The 18,403-nt window shown below is 40.4% G+C and overlaps 1 protein-coding gene across 2 annotated transcripts in view; it reads right to left on the reverse strand.

Moving 5' to 3' along the window:
• The window catches only part of Ttn (titin), a 273,083-nt gene that overhangs the window by 160,267 nt on the left and 94,413 nt on the right, over positions 1 to 18,403 (reverse strand). For both annotated transcript variants that reach the window (XM_052723591.1, XM_052723590.1), the window contains 24 exons: positions 18,060 to 18,338; positions 16,861 to 17,148; positions 16,426 to 16,713; positions 15,727 to 16,017; positions 13,588 to 13,875; positions 12,957 to 13,049; positions 12,569 to 12,854; positions 11,632 to 11,815; positions 11,002 to 11,091; positions 10,645 to 10,912; positions 10,278 to 10,538; positions 7,974 to 8,183; positions 7,702 to 7,779; positions 7,581 to 7,607; positions 7,141 to 7,200; positions 6,859 to 6,942; positions 5,166 to 5,240; positions 4,072 to 4,116; positions 2,803 to 3,204; positions 2,286 to 2,345; positions 1,807 to 1,884; positions 1,551 to 1,628; positions 899 to 985; positions 582 to 662 (listed from right to left, as the gene is read on the reverse strand). In XM_052723591.1, coding sequence (XP_052579551.1) covers positions 582 to 662; positions 899 to 985; positions 1,551 to 1,628; positions 1,807 to 1,884; positions 2,286 to 2,345; positions 2,803 to 3,204; positions 4,072 to 4,116; positions 5,166 to 5,240; positions 6,859 to 6,942; positions 7,141 to 7,200; positions 7,581 to 7,607; positions 7,702 to 7,779; positions 7,974 to 8,183; positions 10,278 to 10,538; positions 10,645 to 10,912; positions 11,002 to 11,091; positions 11,632 to 11,815; positions 12,569 to 12,854; positions 12,957 to 13,049; positions 13,588 to 13,875; positions 15,727 to 16,017; positions 16,426 to 16,713; positions 16,861 to 17,148; positions 18,060 to 18,338 — 3,981 coding nt within the window. The remainder of the gene's footprint in view (positions 1 to 581; positions 663 to 898; positions 986 to 1,550; positions 1,629 to 1,806; positions 1,885 to 2,285; positions 2,346 to 2,802; positions 3,205 to 4,071; positions 4,117 to 5,165; positions 5,241 to 6,858; positions 6,943 to 7,140; positions 7,201 to 7,580; positions 7,608 to 7,701; positions 7,780 to 7,973; positions 8,184 to 10,277; positions 10,539 to 10,644; positions 10,913 to 11,001; positions 11,092 to 11,631; positions 11,816 to 12,568; positions 12,855 to 12,956; positions 13,050 to 13,587; positions 13,876 to 15,726; positions 16,018 to 16,425; positions 16,714 to 16,860; positions 17,149 to 18,059; positions 18,339 to 18,403) is intronic.

Here is an 18,403-nt window from a genome sequence, read left to right on the forward strand (position 1 = left end):
AGCGGTGGGGTAAACACTGATACCCTGGCTACTGCTGTAATTGATAGTCTCCAGTTCTGAGTTGGGAAGAGTTGGCCATTAGATCTCCAACATATTGTATTCTTGTTGCTCAAACAGCAGATGCCAACCACCACAGAAACACAGAGAGTGATAAATGCAGAAAAAGAAGCTGTGTGTTTTGAGTATTAAAGAATTTCTAATATAATTTAATTAAATTATAAATTTACAAAACAGTTTTTAATACTTCTGGTATATTAAACTCCTAACTGAGAAGATTCTTCTCATTTGAAACAAGGCTTTGGTGAGCTGGTGGCATTGGGGGGTGGTGTTCATCACATCTTATGTCCAAATACAAAAGTCACTGGATTGTAAGTGTCCAGAGACAAGAATGGAGCCTTGTGCATTTCATGCCTGTCCTTTACTGTGGTCTTTCCACTTCCTCCTCCGGTGACTTCTCTGTCCACACAGACTCCAGGTCTGTCAACTGTGTGACTAATTCTGACACTTATTATCAGTGTAGTTAGATGCTGACTGTGAGTTTTGCCTGAAAACATTTTAAACTTAGAATGAATTATTGATACCTTGGGGTGGTGGCTCAATCTTTTTGGAAACCGCGACATGAATTTTCTCTTCAGTGACAGTTTTCTTCTGTACCTCGGGGACTTTAAAAACACACACACACACATTAATTACTGATTGATCACGTTGTGGATGGCGATTGTAATTTCCTAAGAATACCAAGACAAGAGACTAAAGCTGACAGACATGAAAGGAGAAAGATGACAGGGAAAGGCAAGGAGAAAGAAATGCCCACAGCCTCACGCACTAGGCAAGAAGGGATAAAAAGGCTATCTAAACGTCTGCGACTTGAGCTCTCAAGTTCCAAACTGCCGTATACCTGTGACGGACACCTCCTCCTCTGTGTGAGAAGCAAAGAACATCTTTTCTTCAGAGATAACCATCTTCTTCGTATGCACAGCTGGTACTTTAAAAAGAGGATTGCCATGTCAGAATTTCTTTTTCCGATGAGACACACAGATGGCACACTATACGTAAATCTTTCAACACCGATTGAGTGGGTTAGTGTGGTAGATTAAGAACACATTCGGTTTCAAGAAGAAAACAAATCATGTTTTGACCTGTTTGGTCAAACAACTCATGCAGTCTTGTATCAAGTACTGTTAAATGAGAATCAAATAGACATAACTTCTTCACACACAACACACTACTTTCCCAAATCTATTAGGATCAATTCATATAAATTAGAGGATGGGAAATATTATATGCAATGCAATACACTGCATGATAAAGTTAGAAGATTACTCATTAAACACAAAACCTTCCTTAAATTAAAAAAAGTAATATCTAAGCAAGACTAAAAGCAAAAATAGAGTTATTGAATTATACATAGGTATAACCCAACATAAAATGTGTGCTCTTAAAATGGGCAATTTTCATGGTGCTTTTAAATTATTTAGCAATGTATGTTCGGATATCCATACGCATAGATTACAATAATTGGAGCTTGTAGCTTAAATAAAGATGTATACCTTTCACTTCAATTATTTCTTCCTGTACCGGAGTCCGGGAAGGTTTCTGTGGAATGATCTTCTTGGAAACTTCGGGTACTTTAAAAATATGTACAGATATATTTGTATTGTGAAGGATATTTCTTAGCCCCAAATTTTAAAAATATCTCCATTTAGATAACTATATAAATAATGCATGAGCATTATTATAAGTTATATCAGTGAGCAGATGACTTATGTACATATTACTAGAACATTCTATAAATGTTATCTATACCTTTGGTGACTTGAACTCTTTCTTCCTCCATTCTTCGAGAAGTCTTTTCAATTTTTTCAACTACTGGCTTCTTTACAACTGCAAATATTTTAAAGAAATTGCAGTACTTTTAGAATTTACTAAATTCTAAATATTTATCAAAATTCTCTCTTGCTCTTTATATACACATATATGTATGTATATATGTGTACAAATATATATAATATTTTTAAAGACAGGTAGGTTTGGTGTTCTTAACTGTAAGCACAAGGTCCTGGGAGTGTTTATATTTATTTTAAATTTACTGTAACACTCTCTTATCTTAATATTTTTAATATTTCAAGTAGATAAAAATTCTTCAGAGAAAATTCATAGATACAGTAAAGCTTAGAGAAGAAGTTGTGTCTATTGGATTCAGCTGTTGATTTAGACAGCCTCGCCAAACAAGCCATGATAATGACAGGAAGACTCTGATTTGTTTAGGGATTCTAATCGCATACCTTTGGGAGGTGGTGCTTTCTTTTCAGGCACTTTGGCTGGGATTTTCTTCTCATGTAATTCTTTAATAAAAACACAAGACAAGCCGGGATGCTCAAATCAGTCAATTCTAATAGCCGTGTTTGTTGCAAATGTTAAAAAGCTAAGAATAATTTATCATCCTGTAAAGAATCTGTCAGGTTGGGGAGCATATGACTAATATAACTCTCCTGCAGAGTTTCAAAACTGAGTTAAGTGTCAATGCAGTGAACCTTGAGCTTCTCAATTAGAAAACAGCAACTGAGATGTAGCCTTAGTCCTAGGATTAAATGGTTTCACCTGCAACATGAACGCTTAATTATAGTGGAAGATAAGGACTATTCTACAGACCAAATAATGCAAGGTCCATAAGCTTGGAGAAACTACAATGATCATTTTTTTCTGTCATGCCCATTGTAAACCAGGTGATAGCATCGGAAGTAGAAGGAACTGAGTGAAAATGAGGAAGAGAGGAAGAAAAGCCACCCAGCGCATGCGTACCTTCATGAACCTCCTTCTGAACTTGAATGACTTCTCTTTCTTGGTAAGTCTCTTCCCACTCCTCCTCCCCTTCATCATAGCCCTCTTCCCTCTCATAGTATTCTTGCCCTTCTTCGAAGTCTTCCTCCCACTCCTCGTGGACTTCCTTTTTAGCTTCCACCTTGATCTCTTCATAGTCTTCATCTGGCTCTTCATAATAGGGTTCCTCGTATGGCTCTGTGTATGGCTCTGTCTCCAGTTCCTCATAGGGCTCATCCCAAGGCTCTATGTGAACTCTCTTCTCATAGACTGCTTGCTTACTCTCATACACAGCCTCTTTTTCTTTGTGAATCTCTTTCTTCCTAGTGATAGTTGTTATTTTTACTTCTTCAGCCTTGGAGGACACATCAATAATTTCAGAAGCTGAAAAATGAAAAGAATGGAGGTGGGGTGGGGGGGAGGAGAAAAAGGAGGGGAAAATCATATTAATTACATCCGTCGAAAGGCTTCATTCAAAGGAAATCCACAGCCATTCAGTATCGAGCACTTCAGATGCTGTGGTATTAGACTGATAATCTCTTATGGTTTGATTTGTATGGATTCTGTTTTATGAACCAGGGAACGTAACAGTATCAGGATGCTCTTCGCCCTTGATTTGAGGATTTTCTTCTAGTGTCAAAAGTATGGATTCAACAGATGACTTCAAATTGATACCCCTTCCATTGTTCTATGTGAACTCCGGTTTGGAGAGATTCTAGTAACTTCTCACGGAACACTTAAGACTTGATAACATTAACAGCGTTATAGAATCTAGAGTAAATGTTTCTGCAGTTAATCTTCAGTTCTCTCTTTCTGCGAAAGCATTTCTTTTGGAACCTACTTTTCTTTTTTTTATGACTCACTAGTCAGTTGAATAATGACAAATGAAAAATTAGGTAGTTAAAGCAATTCCCATTTTTTATAGAACAGATTTTAAAATGTCCTTGAGATCAGCATTATTTATAAACCCTGAATACTTGTGTGGATTACAAAGTAAAATTTAGAGAGGGCTCTTTCCTTTCCATCTGCGCCCCCCTGCCCTGGCCCCGTCCTTGGCCCCGCCCCGGCCCCGCCCCCTCTGTGGCTGCAGAGGTGAGGAATAGCCACTGTTTCCAGCACTCTTCACAAAGGCAGAGAGGACTTGAAACTTGTACAACAGCCAGGAAGCCTAATATTAAAAAATAATAAAGAGGATCCATGAAAAATTCAAGAGTAGATAATGAAATGCTTAATAATTCCTTTTTTACTTGCCTTTTGCTGGAATCATGGGAGTAGGAGGCGGGGGCTTCTTGGCAACTTTTGGCACTTCAAAAAACACAGAGTGCATGTTTATTTTTAGACTATGTATTGTTTAACGACTACCAATTTAGAGCGTTATCGAGGTCATTTGCATAATGAATTATTACTAATGCAGCACCCCTTCCAGGCGCATCATGGAACCCTCATCGTGTTCAAGCTAATGCAAGCCCATATGTCAGGTCAGGTTAACAAAATGCTCCGAGGCTGGCAGGCACTTCATTCCAGTTTAGGCCGGTTTTAAAGAATTCAAATGTAGAAGAAATAGAGAAGGAATGTATAGTGGGTCTAGTGCTTAAAACTCACGCTTTTGCCTTTTCCAGTTATTAATTATAAAATTCACCAAACACCCATGCTTTCCAGGTGACCACTCAGGAAAGCCTGTGTGGAGGATGGTGCCTGTGCTCTGGGTAGGAGGCTGCTGTGCTTTCCATGTTCGTGAAGGGGTTAGAACTACTTTTTTTTTTTTTTTTACATTAGTCATGTAAATGTCTTCCATCAACCTTGCAAGATGTATTACATTTCCTCTAAAGATGCTGTTTTCTTCCTTCAAATGCTAAGATAAGGAAAAGCAGTGAAGGGTCCTGAGCTGGGCTGCAGCAGCATCACATGACACTGATGTCCTGAACTCCTGAACCCCTGAACTCCTGTTGGGAGGACTTGGTCAAGAGCTGCCCTGGGACTAGAGGGGAAGGTCTCCTTCAAACCATCCGCTGTAGATGGCAAGCATTCATTCTCTGTGCCATCAGGTGCCAGGGGCAGGCATGACCACAGGGAGAGTAGTCTAAGAAGATGAGGGAGATGAGGGGAGATTTACCACCTTGTGACTCCGATTCTTGCCCTTCTGGTTTCCTGCACTCATAAGTACTTATCCACCATGAAAACCTTAAAACCCACTTTTTGGCTATTTTTTTATTTGATTTTTAAAGTTTTTTTTTTTTTTTTTCTGGAGCTGAGGACCGAACCCAGGGCCTTGCGCTTGCTAGGCAAGCGCTCTACCACTGAGCTAAATCCCCAACCCCGCTGATTTTTAAAGTTTATTATAATACCTGGTGTTGGTGGTGCCTCTTCCTTGGGCTTTGCAACAACTTTTTTGGCATCTTTCTTCACAGACTTTTGGGTCACTTAAAAAAAAAAGTCAGATATAAGTAATGTAAATGTTTTAAGGACATTTCACTTTTATTTTCCAGATGCTAGTGAAAACAAGATAAAATAAACTTTATTGCCAGATACTTGCTTCAGGAAAATTAAAAAAAAAGATTTTGGAGGGAGGTAGATAGAAAATATAGTGTGGTTTTGTATGTCCTCTGATTGTAGGATTGTATGATGGGAAAGAGGCAGCATTAGTGGAAGATGAGGGATAGAGAAGGTATGCTTTTCCTGTGTTTCACTTGGGTGTGGAGACCAAATTTGTCAGGAGAATAAAAACAGAATAGTAGAATTAAAGTCCAACCCATGTTATAGGTATGGGGTGGGGCTGCTGCTTGCTGGCCGTACGTTCTGGTCAAGGTTCCTAACCATATTCTCCATGGCTGCTAGGATTTGTAAACAGGGAACATGCCATTTGGTTTTCAAAATCTGATTTAAAGTCTTAGGTTTTGCAATGAATACCAGCAGCCATGCGGACATTTCGATTTAAAGGCCAAATCATTTCTTAACAGCAATTATTGCTTCTGACCACAAAGACCTGAATCTAACTGATGATTTCTGATCGTTCCTCTCTGTGCCACGACCAGTAGATGATAGATACTCAAGTAGGCTCATATAAATTACAAACATGTTTCTCTCTTTTATTGAAAGTATAGTAGTCACAAGATTGGATGGAAAATATTGAATTTCTTTGAAACTGGCTGAAAAATAGCTCAAGCATTTAATATCAGTTGCCGAGGGCAGACATTAGGAGACTTACATGTCATACCCATTATGTTATTATAGTGAAAGTGACCCAAGGTTATGGGAAAACCTAACTTTGACCAGTAGGCTTTTTTATAGCTATGCTGAGAGAATTAATTCTCCCAGCAACTTTGAATTTATAACTCGGGGAAGTCTCAAGCAACTTGTGTGAGCTGCCTAGCTTCAGAGTGTAAATAGTCCCCAACAACTCCTTAAGTGTTCAGCATTTGAGATGATCAACTCCTTGGCACACCGAAGGGCTCTTCTATTTTCTTTGGCTTTTGAGACAGGATCTTAGGATGTAGCCCATCCGGCTTGTCTTATGGGCCTTCTGCCTGTGGTGATTGTCCTGTCTCTGTCTGCCGAGCTGGGATCACGGGTGTCCACCAGTTTACAAACACAAATACACCTCCCACAAAAGACCCAATCAAGTATGTCAAAGATATTCTCAGCTATGTTTTGTAAAAATAGTGACTTACAGAGAGTAGTTAAAAGTATAACTGAAGAGAAAACAAACCACAACTTTCAGTTTGCTTCTCAACAAATACGGTGTATTTCTATAAGCACTGGTTTCATTACTATCATATTAGTTGTTAAGCATAGCAGTCAGGGGCATGAGAAATAAACTTAATTTTAATTAACATCTAAGTTATTCCCTTGCAGTTTTTTAAAACTAAGCATAGTGTTTGAGTTAACCTGATGATTTTCAGAATTTCAAACCATACAGTCGGAATAGCAGTTTGAAGTCAGTTCTGCTTCTTGACCACAGGAGGGGGCACGAGCTATATGAAGTCACATTTTCACAGTCAGTGGAATTCTTAAGTTTTACCACTTTAGTTAGTGTGATACCTTCCATACGTTTTCCTGGTGGCTTCTTCTCTTCGGGTAATGGCAGCAGAAGTGGGATGGAAGGAGCAACCGCAGGAGGGATTTCTGGGAAAAAATACATATCAGCATCATGTTTTAAGAGATGTCTCATGTCTCATTTTATCAACTTGGGCTTAATTGGAACAAGCAACATCAATAACTATCATGGTAACTGCATGTTTGCTCTGGTTTCTAAGTGGACAGTGGAGGGAGTGATGTGGAATCTTAGTGCTCTATGCCCAGATGGCAGGGGTAGGGCCTTACCTTCAGGTGGAACTGCTCTGATAGGCATGGTTGGAATCGGAACTCTGGAATCGGGAATATCTGGAAGTAACACATAGTGATAAGCACTGGGGAGCTGATAACACATGCTCATTGTTTGGGTACTCTCAACAGCAACCATCAGCATGCAGACACAGTGATAATTCCTGTTCTACTGCTCATGGCACACAGTTCCGTGCTTAGGAGAACTTGCTTAATTCTGTATTCACTCTATCTGTATGCTTGTACTAGCAACTTTCCTATCTCCCTTTTCCCAGATTCATAAAGTGGAACATTGCACTTTGCTCAAAATTATTTTACTGAGTAACATTTTACTGAAAAGAGAAATGGTAACTTTGTATATTTTTATTGGGCTTCTGTCTTTATAAAACGACACCAACACTGAACTTAATTGTAAGAAGAAAAGAAAAAAAAAAACTTACCAGGAGGCTTCATCTCAAGTTTTATTTCTGCAAAAGAAAAAGAGAGTGTTTTGTTATGTAGAAGAGTCTGGGCACGATGCTAGCCTTCAGGACTGTGGTGTGTTCACACGGCCTGCCCTACCTTTGGTGGTTAAGTACAGCTCTGCAGTACTTCTCGCCTCGCCTCTGGGCTCCAGTCGGGCAATTACTGAATAGACACCTGGAGAAAACAATCATCGGATGTTAGTTTCCTAATACACTTCTTTAGTTAAATACAATGTGCTTGTTTATACCTGCATTTTCTCTTTGTTTTAGAAGTACATAACATAGCATACTTAAAGGGTGTAAATATCAAAAACAGGTGAAGGTGATGATTACACTATACATTCACTGGCCAAGTGTCCACACAATTACCTTCATCATCTGGGGTCACGTTGTGGATGGTCATGTAATGGCAGCGGCCATCGTTCCTAAAGTTGTATTTCTGGCTCTCAGTCAGCTCTGTTGGTCCTTTGTACCAGGTCACTATGGCATCATCAAAGGACACTTCACACTCAAAAGTAGCAGACTGGTGCTCACTCACCACAATGTTCTGTATACGCTTTGTAAACTGGATTGGTTCAGCTGTTTAAATCCAAAGGGATTCAACGTTAGATTATATAGACAGGAATCTCTGTTACTATGATTTCTCTACTTAAAAGTTCTTGGTGGTTGAGATGGGGTTTCATTACGTGGCCCAAACTGGTATGCTCTTGCCTTGATCTTCCAAGTGCTGGAACTATAGGGTATACAACGTGTGCCAACACACCCAGTGAAATTAGCTTATCTATCTATCTATCTATCTATCTATCTATCTATCTATCTATCTATCTATCCATCCATCCATCCATCCATCCATCCATCCACCCACCCATCCATCCATCCATCCATCCATCCATCTATCTATCTACCTATCTATTTTTGTGGTACTATCGTTGAACCAGGGGCCTCCCAAAGAATTGCTATATCATCCCAAGTACTTTATTTGTTTATTTTTGAGACTAAGTCTAGCTAAGATTCTCAGGCTGACCACAAATATGGCATCTTCCTGCCCCAGTCCAGCCTTCCAAGTGTCTGGGATGACAGGTATGTGTGACCATGCTTGCCTTCTAGTTTTATTCGCTTATAAAATAATAGGAAACCCCCAATGCAAGCTTAGAATAATAGTGACACATTCTTGTATTAGTAATCAAACTGTTCCAATTCTTCAGGACATTCCTACAGGATTGATAGAGAGTGTAAGGAAATCCCCAAGAGTCCTTAAAATATTCATATGAAGGAGATGCCGGAAGGAGATTTGAACCCAAAGTCAAATTAAATTTCAAAACTGTTCACGCAATAAGACAGTTTCTAACAGAGAACAGATAAGCTATCCTGCAGTCAATTCCTCTGTGAAGCCTTTTCTTACCTCGAGAAAATCAGTTTTTGTTATTTAGGATCTAGAATTTCCTCTTTTATAGAGATTTCCCTGGGGAATGATTTCAAATTCAACAGGAAATTTGCAATTCTAAATTTCAGAGGACTTGCTAGAGTTCAGAAACCCACTTTTTGAGCACAGAGAGGTAAATATGAAGGCGCCAACCCCCAGGGACAGCATGTGCTCTTAGGAGCATGGCTAGGAATGGGCAGCCTCTCTGAATGTTATCTGGAAATCTGTGACTACACACATCACAGTATCATGTGCCTCTTGCAGAAAATGATATTTTGGTGAGCTTTGTCATCAGTGAATATATTTAAGACATTCACTTATTTAGAAAGTGATAAGCACTTTCAACTTTAGTCTAATGTGAAGCTATTTAACTTTTTTTAAACTTTAAAATGAGGCACTAATATTCATTGTAAAATAATTCAGGAACTCAAAATGCCTCTGAAAATTAGATTAATATAATTTTGTTTTAACAATTGAAATGGTGCCAAATAATGAGACACTGTACAAAATTTCCCTGGATGGTTCAAGGTCAGCTGCCTAAAACTTAACTATGAAGAAATTAAGCGTTCTTGCTCTTTAAGTCAGAAATTTTACTTCAGAGAGGCAGAAAGTGGGAGTAGAATTCTTAAGTGAAATCGCTATTTAAAAAAAAATTACTTATCACATGTTGTTAATTTTATCCATAAAATTTCATACCCATAAAGTCAAAATAAGTCCCACAAACAGAGTAGCAATTACCAATCACAATGCTTTAGATTTATATCTGCAACTTTTTGCTGTTTCCAATATTGTCCTCTAGGATCCATAGTTATCAGTAAGAGAATTATAAAATTTAGCTTTTAAGAAGAAAACAACCATTAAAAAATTCAAATGAGGCAGAGGCAGGCGGATCTCTGTGAGTTCGAGGCCAGTCTGGTCTCCAAAGCGAGTTCCAGGAAAGGTGCAAAGCTACACAGAGAAACCCTGTCTTGAAAAACCAAAAAATAAAAAATAAAAAATAAAAATAAATCAAATGTCAGTCTAGATTAAAATCCGATTTTTATCTAAAAGAAATGCAGGGTTGAATATTTTCCTTTTGAATTGTATGGATTTTGTCATAAGGACAAGTGAGTGAATCTGTGGCGGCGGGGGATGGGGGAAGGATGAAGACATGAACCCTTTGAGATTTATTTGAAGGGGATACTGCAGGGGCCGAAGGACACTTGCTGGTGCCCTGTGCTCAGCCAGTAACTGCCCAGGTTTTCACCCACCTTCAATTCTGAGCTCTGCTGACGTTTCCAGGTCCTTGTGCCTGCAGGTGTACTGGCCCTGGTCCTCTGCACGAACATCTGCGATGGTCAGTTTGTGGACCTTGTGTTCCACTTCTGTTTTTACTCTGCCTTGGGGCTTAAGGATTTGGCCGTTTCTGAACCACTCGGATTTCACATTTGGCACAGAAAACTGACAGGTCATGGTACAAGTCTGGCCTTCTTTCAAAGTAACATCCTGGAGATGCCGCTCCCAAGCAGGCTCTGGTGTGATACAGGAACACATGTTGCTCAGCATCAGCACATGATCACAGACAGCATCACGCGCAACAGCAATCTCACAAGGCTTTTAAGATGGTTTCTAACTTACCAATCACAGTCAGCTTGGCACTAGCAATGTGGGGACCACAAACCAGCCTGTAATTGCCCTGATCTTTAAGCTGACAGTTTTTGACTCTGAGGGTATGCCGGTCACCATCAATGCTTATTTCATATTTGTCACTGGGCTCCAGTTTTTCAGTCCCTTTGTACCAGGAGAGCTTGATTTCCGGATAATTAATCTTGATGTCAATTTCAAAGACAGCATCATTATCTTTCAGAACTGTCTGGTTTTCAATATCCTTGATCAAGGTGACAGGCTAGAAGAATTAACATGTGTTAGTCATCATTCCTTTATAATTCCCAGTAATAATTTTGTACATTTTATTATTAGCACAGTTCATTTTACCTCTGTCTGTGTCAGCCTTTGCTGAATAAATGATACAAGTTCCTCAAATTCCTTTTCATCTCTCTCTGACTTCTCTAGTTCCTCAATTTCCTGAGGGGAAAAATAAAACATTAGAAACAAGAATTTGAATTAGCAGGTACATGACTATGATTCACATTCTTTGAACTTTTAAAAATTTTATGTGTATTGGTGGTTTTTAAAGGTTTATTTTTATTTATGTGTATTGGTATTTTTTAAAAAAGATTTATTTTTCTTTCATGTGTATGTGTGTTTTGCTGCCATGAATGTATGTACACCGTTCAAGTGTGGTTGTAAGCCAGAAGAGGGCATCAGATCCCGTGGAGCCAAAGTTGGAAACAGTTGTGAGCTGCCATGTGGGTGCTGGGAACTGAGCCTGGGTCCCTCGGAAGAGCAGCCAGCGTTCTTAACCACGGAGCCGTCTCTCCAGCCCTCTGACTTCCATCCTTGCTGTTTGTTAGGTTATAATACAGTTCATAGCTAGGTTATGGTGAACTGTTTCCTAGAAATGGAATGTTTTAGGCATCCAAGGCATTCTGCTAATATGAAAGGCGTTTGCCGTCTCAACTATGGATCATTTCTCAGGATGCAGCTGCAACGTGAGGGACATACCAGCCTGTGAGTCTCCTCCTCTTGACTCTGCTTCAGCAGCTCAAAGGCTTGAAGGAGGCCCCGGAAGTCGGTGATTCCATACATGCGCGCATATTTCTCATATTCTTTAGGATCCACATTTTTGAGAAGCTCCATGATGTCAATTTCTTCCTCCTCTCCGGATCCTTTCTTTAGGGCTGGAGTCCTGAAAAAAAAAAAAAAGTTAATGTCAATCATGTGTCTTCCATTTAGTAGTTTGAACTGTCTGTAATGACTCAAAGATGTTCAGTCTCAGTATTTTACCTCACTATATGATAGCTGAATGTTCTTTAGTAAGAAATGCTAATTTTACCATGTTGACCAAAACAATAAAAAAAAAGTCAGTTTGGTGATGGGATGGATGAAGACTGGAGTGTTGTTACAGTGTTGAAATCTGATCAGTGAATTGAAGAAAGGAAAGAATATGGACACGTGCCCATTAGCCTTGTTATCAGGAGCTCAATTAATGATAGTTATATGAAATATCAAGTGAAAACTTCACTTAAATATCACATGTTATGAAAAAGAACTGTGGAAAGGAAAGGTATTTGATAATTCAATAATTATGGTGAAACACATTATTTTGAAATTATTGTTGGTTATGGAAATGTGTAAAATAATTGATCTAGGAAACTATAGCATAAAAAAACCTTATAAAAGCAAGCCTTCCAGATTTGGACACATAGTATTTGGCCATTTCTTTTTGTTTAAAAGCTTTTGGATGTATCTCACTCTTTGCTTCTCAGCATCATTCAGAAGCAAATCCCACCAGCCCACTGCGTTCCACTTAAATGTGACCGGCTAACTGGTCACTCACTCCTCAGCCATGTTCTCTATACTGAGTTGCAATAGCTGCTCCTTGCCTCCTGAGGACCCTTTGTGAGGACGAGGTCCTCTCCACAGTTCTGAGTAGACTTACTTTTTCAGCATCGCGCGAAGATCACCTTCAATCTTCTCCTGCTTCTTCCTCTCGTCCACCTGTAGATTGACATTACTTTCAATTTCACCGTGTTTGTTAAAGGCAACACATCGGTATAACCCAGAGTCAGTTTTCGTGGTGTCACGGATCTCCAGCTTCGATTCGTCGCCTTTCTGGTGGATCAGAATGCGACCTCCTTGGTTCAGTTGTCTCCACTTTCCTTTCGTCCATTTAACGTTCGGGATTGGGTCACCTCCAACTTTTGCAATGAATGTGGCAGTAGTTTCTAAGGAAAGGTGAAAACAAATTCATTCCAAAGTGAATCTTGCCCAATCAGTGCTTTTGAAATGAAATCAGTAGTATACCCTGGATGACGCCGTACACTTACTTTCCACTACTCGGATACTCTGAGGCTCTGATACAAAAAAGAGTTTTCCATCCACCGCTGCCTTCTTAGCTGCTGGGGCTGCCGCCGGTTTTTCTGAAACACACGTTTCCATGTTTTGTTACTACAAGAACTTGAAAATCGTAATAAATTCTCTGGTGGGTAAACAAACTTGAAGAGCTTGGGAGTGTCATAAACACTATTCACTCCAAGACCCACTAGCTGTGAGTTATAAGTGACAAAGCAGTTTCACAGACCTTCAATCCAGTGAGGGCTAAAGTAGCTTGAGCTATAATGGATTCTAGCATCTAATCTGGCATTTATAGACTTTATTGCATACATTTCCCCTGGACTATGACACCAAGCTATTTCCCATTGCATCAGCATGGCATCATTTTGGGAACTACACTGAATGTATCCTTGTGGATATGCTGTGAGAGTTTCAAGAAATAGGCAGGTGAACTCGGGGTAACTTTAAATACTTCATATCGACACTACTTCCATTAAATCACTGGATACTTTCACTATAAGAGGGCTGCAGATTACAAATGATGAATAACTGATGTGTATGACTCATCTGACTCCATTCCATGGGCCGTTTCTGTCTCAATGCACACTTTCTTGGTATCTGTACCTTTAATAGTCACTTTGCACTTGGAAGTATCACTGCCAGCCACATTGGAAGCCTTGCACACGTAATCTCCCGAATCCGCTTTAACCGTCTCCTTGAGTTCCAGCACAGCCGTCCCGCTAGCAAAGCTGAAGCTGCATCTGTCTGAAGGCTTTATCTCTCTGCCAGCTTTCAACCACTGGATTCGAATGGGCTCTGATCCCTGCACATGGCAGCTGAGCTGGACAAAATCCCCTTCGTTGGCTGTTACTGGAGTAAGGTGCTGGTCAAACACAGGCGGCTTCTTAGGCTCTGGAATCGAAAAGGCGTTTTCAAGAGCAGGACAGAAAAAAAGTGAAAGATACATTATGTTCCATGAAAGAAATAAAAAAAAAAAAGGGCAAAACAGCTTCCCTCCAACAGGTGACAGTGGACATTCGTGGATGGCATTATAGACACAGTTTATTCCTCTTTAGGCAGTTGTTAATGTTTGTTGGGTTAAAATGGGGGGGGGATTTAAAAACATGCAAAGAGCAGCTGTCACGCTGTCCACAAACCACCACAGCATCTGTGTCCTGATTAAGCTCCACAAATACTATGCTGGCGCTGCCATCTACGTCTGTGCTGTGTGGCATGATTTTGACTCTTTCAAAACTACAGGCAGCAGCATTTTTGGCCAAACTCTAACACCTAAAGGCTTGAGGGAATGCTGCTCCTGTAGAGCAGCAATGATTGTTGACTCGTGCAGAAGAAAGCCACCATCAGGGGCATGGATGTGCCCAAATCGTAACGAGATTTTCTCTGATGTTCACTTTTAGATTTTTAAATGCAACTAAAGTTACTCCAAGCCCAAAGAAACTGAGAGTTGAAGCTCAGTGTTTAATTGAAAACAAAGACAGGAGTGTGAGTTCCATGACACAATGGACATATGTGACGTAATGCTCTATCAGAGCTCTAGTGGTCCAATGGTTCCGAGACCCACAGATAAAATAAGGCTACATTCATGATTACCACTTCTTGTATCTACTACTTCAATAAACCCCTACGGAAAAATAGCCCCAGATTTCCGTAGAGAGTATCTACTCAACGGCAAAGCATCATGAGAATAAATCTCTTTTCATTTTAGCACATGTACTGAAACTAGATTCATTTCAGTTTTATCAGATAAATAATAAAATCTGAATCCATAGCCAAGACAACTGAGCAATATTAACCTAGTCACACTAGTAGCCCCCTAATGATATTGGTTCATCAGTACATTCTGAGGTGGCCAGCCAGCTCCCCTGCAGTAACCATTCAACACTTTTCTAGAAAGCTGGCTTGTGCAATAATTATGGGGGCCTGTAAACTTATTATCTGGCTGAAGCCATTATAGTTAGAAAATCAGATAAGAGAGATCTGAAAGAATGCAAACTTCTTCCTTTCTTAAAATAATAGCCCCGAGTTTAAGTATATCTTTTATAATATATAATATTCTACCCAAATATTGGTTTTTGAGCAAATTTTACTATTTTGTCTGGTGTTACTATTTAATTTTAGACCAAAAGATAAGAGTAATGTATACTAAACAATGATTCTTTTTTTTTTTTTTTTTTTTTTTTTTTTTTTTTTTGGTTTTTCGAGACAGGGTTTCTCTGTGTAGCTTTGCACCTTTCCTGGAACTCGCTTTGGAGACCAGGCTGGCCTCGAACTCACAGAGATCCGCCTGGCTCTGCCTCCCAAGTGCTGGGATTAAAGGCGTGCGCCACCACCACCCGGCTAAACAATGGTTCTTTACAAACAAAAGGAAATGTTTCTGATTGTAGCTGGGAGTAAGCAAGGTCAATGTGATAGTCTGTGACAGGTTTAAAACATCTTCAAGTGCTTTTCCTCAAAATACCTGTCACTTGTGCACACACGTCAAAGAAGGCTTTGAATTCTAGCTGCTTGAGAGAATTTGGGGACATGACTTAGAAATCTGACATTTGAGTCCATTTATTAAGTGGAGTCACATAATAAAATTACGAGTCATATGTTTTTAGCAAACACATATGGAATGATGACAGTCTATTGGATAATGCACATTTTTGTCTGTGGCTCTCCACTGAGCCCAGACTTCAGACGATACACATGTGGAAGTATGTGAAGAGAAACCTAACGGCCAGAGCTGTGACGACAGCTCACCTTTGATGACAATGGAGGATGTGCACAGGGCAGAGCCTGCATCGTTTGTTGCCTTGCAGGTATACAAGCCTGCATCAGCCATGCTTGCCCGCTTGACTTGAAGCAACAGTGCATTGTTCTTGAATGTGATCTCACAGTTGGAAGTCGGATGGATCTCTACATTATTTTTGTACCAAGCAACAGTTATAGGCTGGGAACCTGCCACACGCCCTTCCAGTTTGAATGAATTCCCTTCTGTCTCTTCCACGGTCTCAGATAGTTTTTTGGTGAAACTTGGTGGGATTAGGCGCTCTGTAAGAAATTAAAAAGATGACTGAAATGAATATAGACGTAAGTTATTACCATGAGGCTTTCAAGAGGGGGGAGTCCTGTTTTTAGTTAAATATCAGGGAAAACTAGTCAAATCCAGCATAGCAATTCATGCACCTGAGCGCCTCTTCTCTCCATAGCTAATCCTCAGCTGTTCTCTGACAGGATGGCTGATGGGGATGATTCACAGGCAATTACAGAGCCAGACATTTGTAAGAAGAAAGACTCAGTCTTAGGGTTGAGGAGGGCATATCAACTTTTAGGACTAAATGACATCAGTTTCTCTTTATGCAAATCTCTCTATCATAACAAGCCTGGTGCTGTGAAAGCCCTTAGGTTATACTCTCAAATGACTGCCCTCTGCTGGACCCCATGCAGAATCAACTCTACCTTTTATGTTAAGTTGGGCTGTGCAGGAGTCTTTTCCCACTTCATTCACGGCGTAGCAGGTGTACTGTCCAGAGTCAGCCTTGCCCACTTTAACAATGGTCAGGTGCGCACTGTTTTCCAGATAACTGATCTGGTAGTTCCCGCCACTTCGTATCTCTCTGTTGTCCTTGGCCCAGCTGACCTTGATGGGCTGTGTTCCTGTGACATGGCACTCCAAGTCAGCACTTTCTCCTACCACAGCATCCACAGGGGTCAGAGGAATATCGAAGAAGGGTGGGTTCTTCCCCTCTAAGGAGAGATTACAAGGAGAAGGTTTCATTTCAGGTTCCAGACTTGGGCCATGCCCTTTGAAGAAACAGCAATGTTTCCTTTCAAATTTTGTATGTGGTTACAAAAATTTCAACGACGGAAACATACGTCTAAGAATCCACAAACCTGTGAGGATGAGTTTGGCGCCAGAAGAAGCAGAGCCTATGGGATTTGTAGCAGTGCAAGAGTACTGGCCTGCAAGACTCCGGTCTGTTTTAAAAATGTTCAGAGTGGCGATGTTGTCTAAAAAGGATGTTTGCACATTGGGGCTATCTTTCAATGGCTTGCCATCTTTGTACCAAGCCACGGAGATGGGCTCTGATCCATTTATGGCACATTCAAAAACCACTGGCAACCCCACGGTCTCTTGCACATCTCTCAGTTGTCGAGAAAAGGATGGTGGAAGTTTTTGCTCTGTAGGAACAGGATTAAAGCAATGAACACAGCCCCACGTTTTAAATTTAGTTATAGCCATCCTGCAAATGTACAGGAATTTCCCTAAAAATTTGAGGGAGTCCCAACAGCTCTTGAATGAACTTGAGATGGAAAAGAACATGTGAGTTTTTGGAGAAGTTTGTACATAGGAGGCACAACACAAAACAACAACAAAACCTGTAAGCTAACAAGATGCTGCTCAGCTAGAGGCCTGTCTCTGGTCACCTGGCAGAACCTCCTGCTTATTAAATTGCCTTCTAGCAATCTGAATGAGACAGGCATGGTGTGAATTTAAAAACACACATCACATATATTTCTTTAATATTTATAGAGGCAAATGGTAGCATGATCTTTCCAACTGAATATTTTGCCATCTCCCTATGTACAAAGGATGTAGAAAAAGTGGATCCAGGTGTGGCAGCACACACTTATAATCTCAGCACTTGGAGGGAGAGGTAGGAGGATGATCTACCTGTCCAACTTGTCAACCTACTGAGTTTCATCCAATAGGAGATACATAGTAAGATCCTCAGAAAGACAAACCAAAACAATTGCCCAGGAAAAAGGATAAGTTGCTAACTCCAATTGGAATTGCTTAGGCCCCCAAACAGCATTTTGATTTTCCCCCAAAGAAGGCTCTCATTGGGTATTTTACATGTTTTAAAAGAAGCAACAGCCGGGTGGTGGTGGCGCACGCCTTTAATCCCAGCACTCGGGAGGCAGAGACAGGCGGATCTCCATGAGTTCGAGGCCAGCCTGGGCTACCAAGTGAGTTCCAGGAAAGGTGCAAAGCTACACAGAGAAACCCTGTCTCGAAAAACAAAAACAAAAAAAAAAAAAAAAAAAAAAAAGAAGCAACTATCCATTTGCTTTTAAAATATCGTTCTCACCTTGAACGGTCAGGAAAGTTGATGAAGACACTTCTCCCACACTGTTCTCAGCCCTGCAGATGTATTCTCCACTGTCACTGCTGCCAACCTGGGTGAAGACCAGTGTAGCAACGTTGTTCTTAAAATGCATTTTGCAGGTGGCAGTGGGCCTCAGCTTTGTATCCCCTTTATACCAGGAGACCCCGATTTCAGGCGTTCCGGCCAGCTGGCATTGTAAAGAGGCAGAATCACCAACTGTCACCTTCACGGGATCCAACTGCTTGACAAAATACGGTGGTTCTGCAGCAAAAGAGATAAGCAGCCATGAAGGACAGGTCAGGACCACGGCCTGGGTGCAAGGCTAT

This window comes from Peromyscus californicus, unplaced genomic scaffold (assembly GCF_007827085.1).
Source record: "Peromyscus californicus insignis strain IS unplaced genomic scaffold, ASM782708v3 Scaffold_7__1_contigs__length_154581171, whole genome shotgun sequence".
NCBI classification, from domain to species: domain Eukaryota; kingdom Metazoa; phylum Chordata; class Mammalia; order Rodentia; family Cricetidae; genus Peromyscus; species Peromyscus californicus.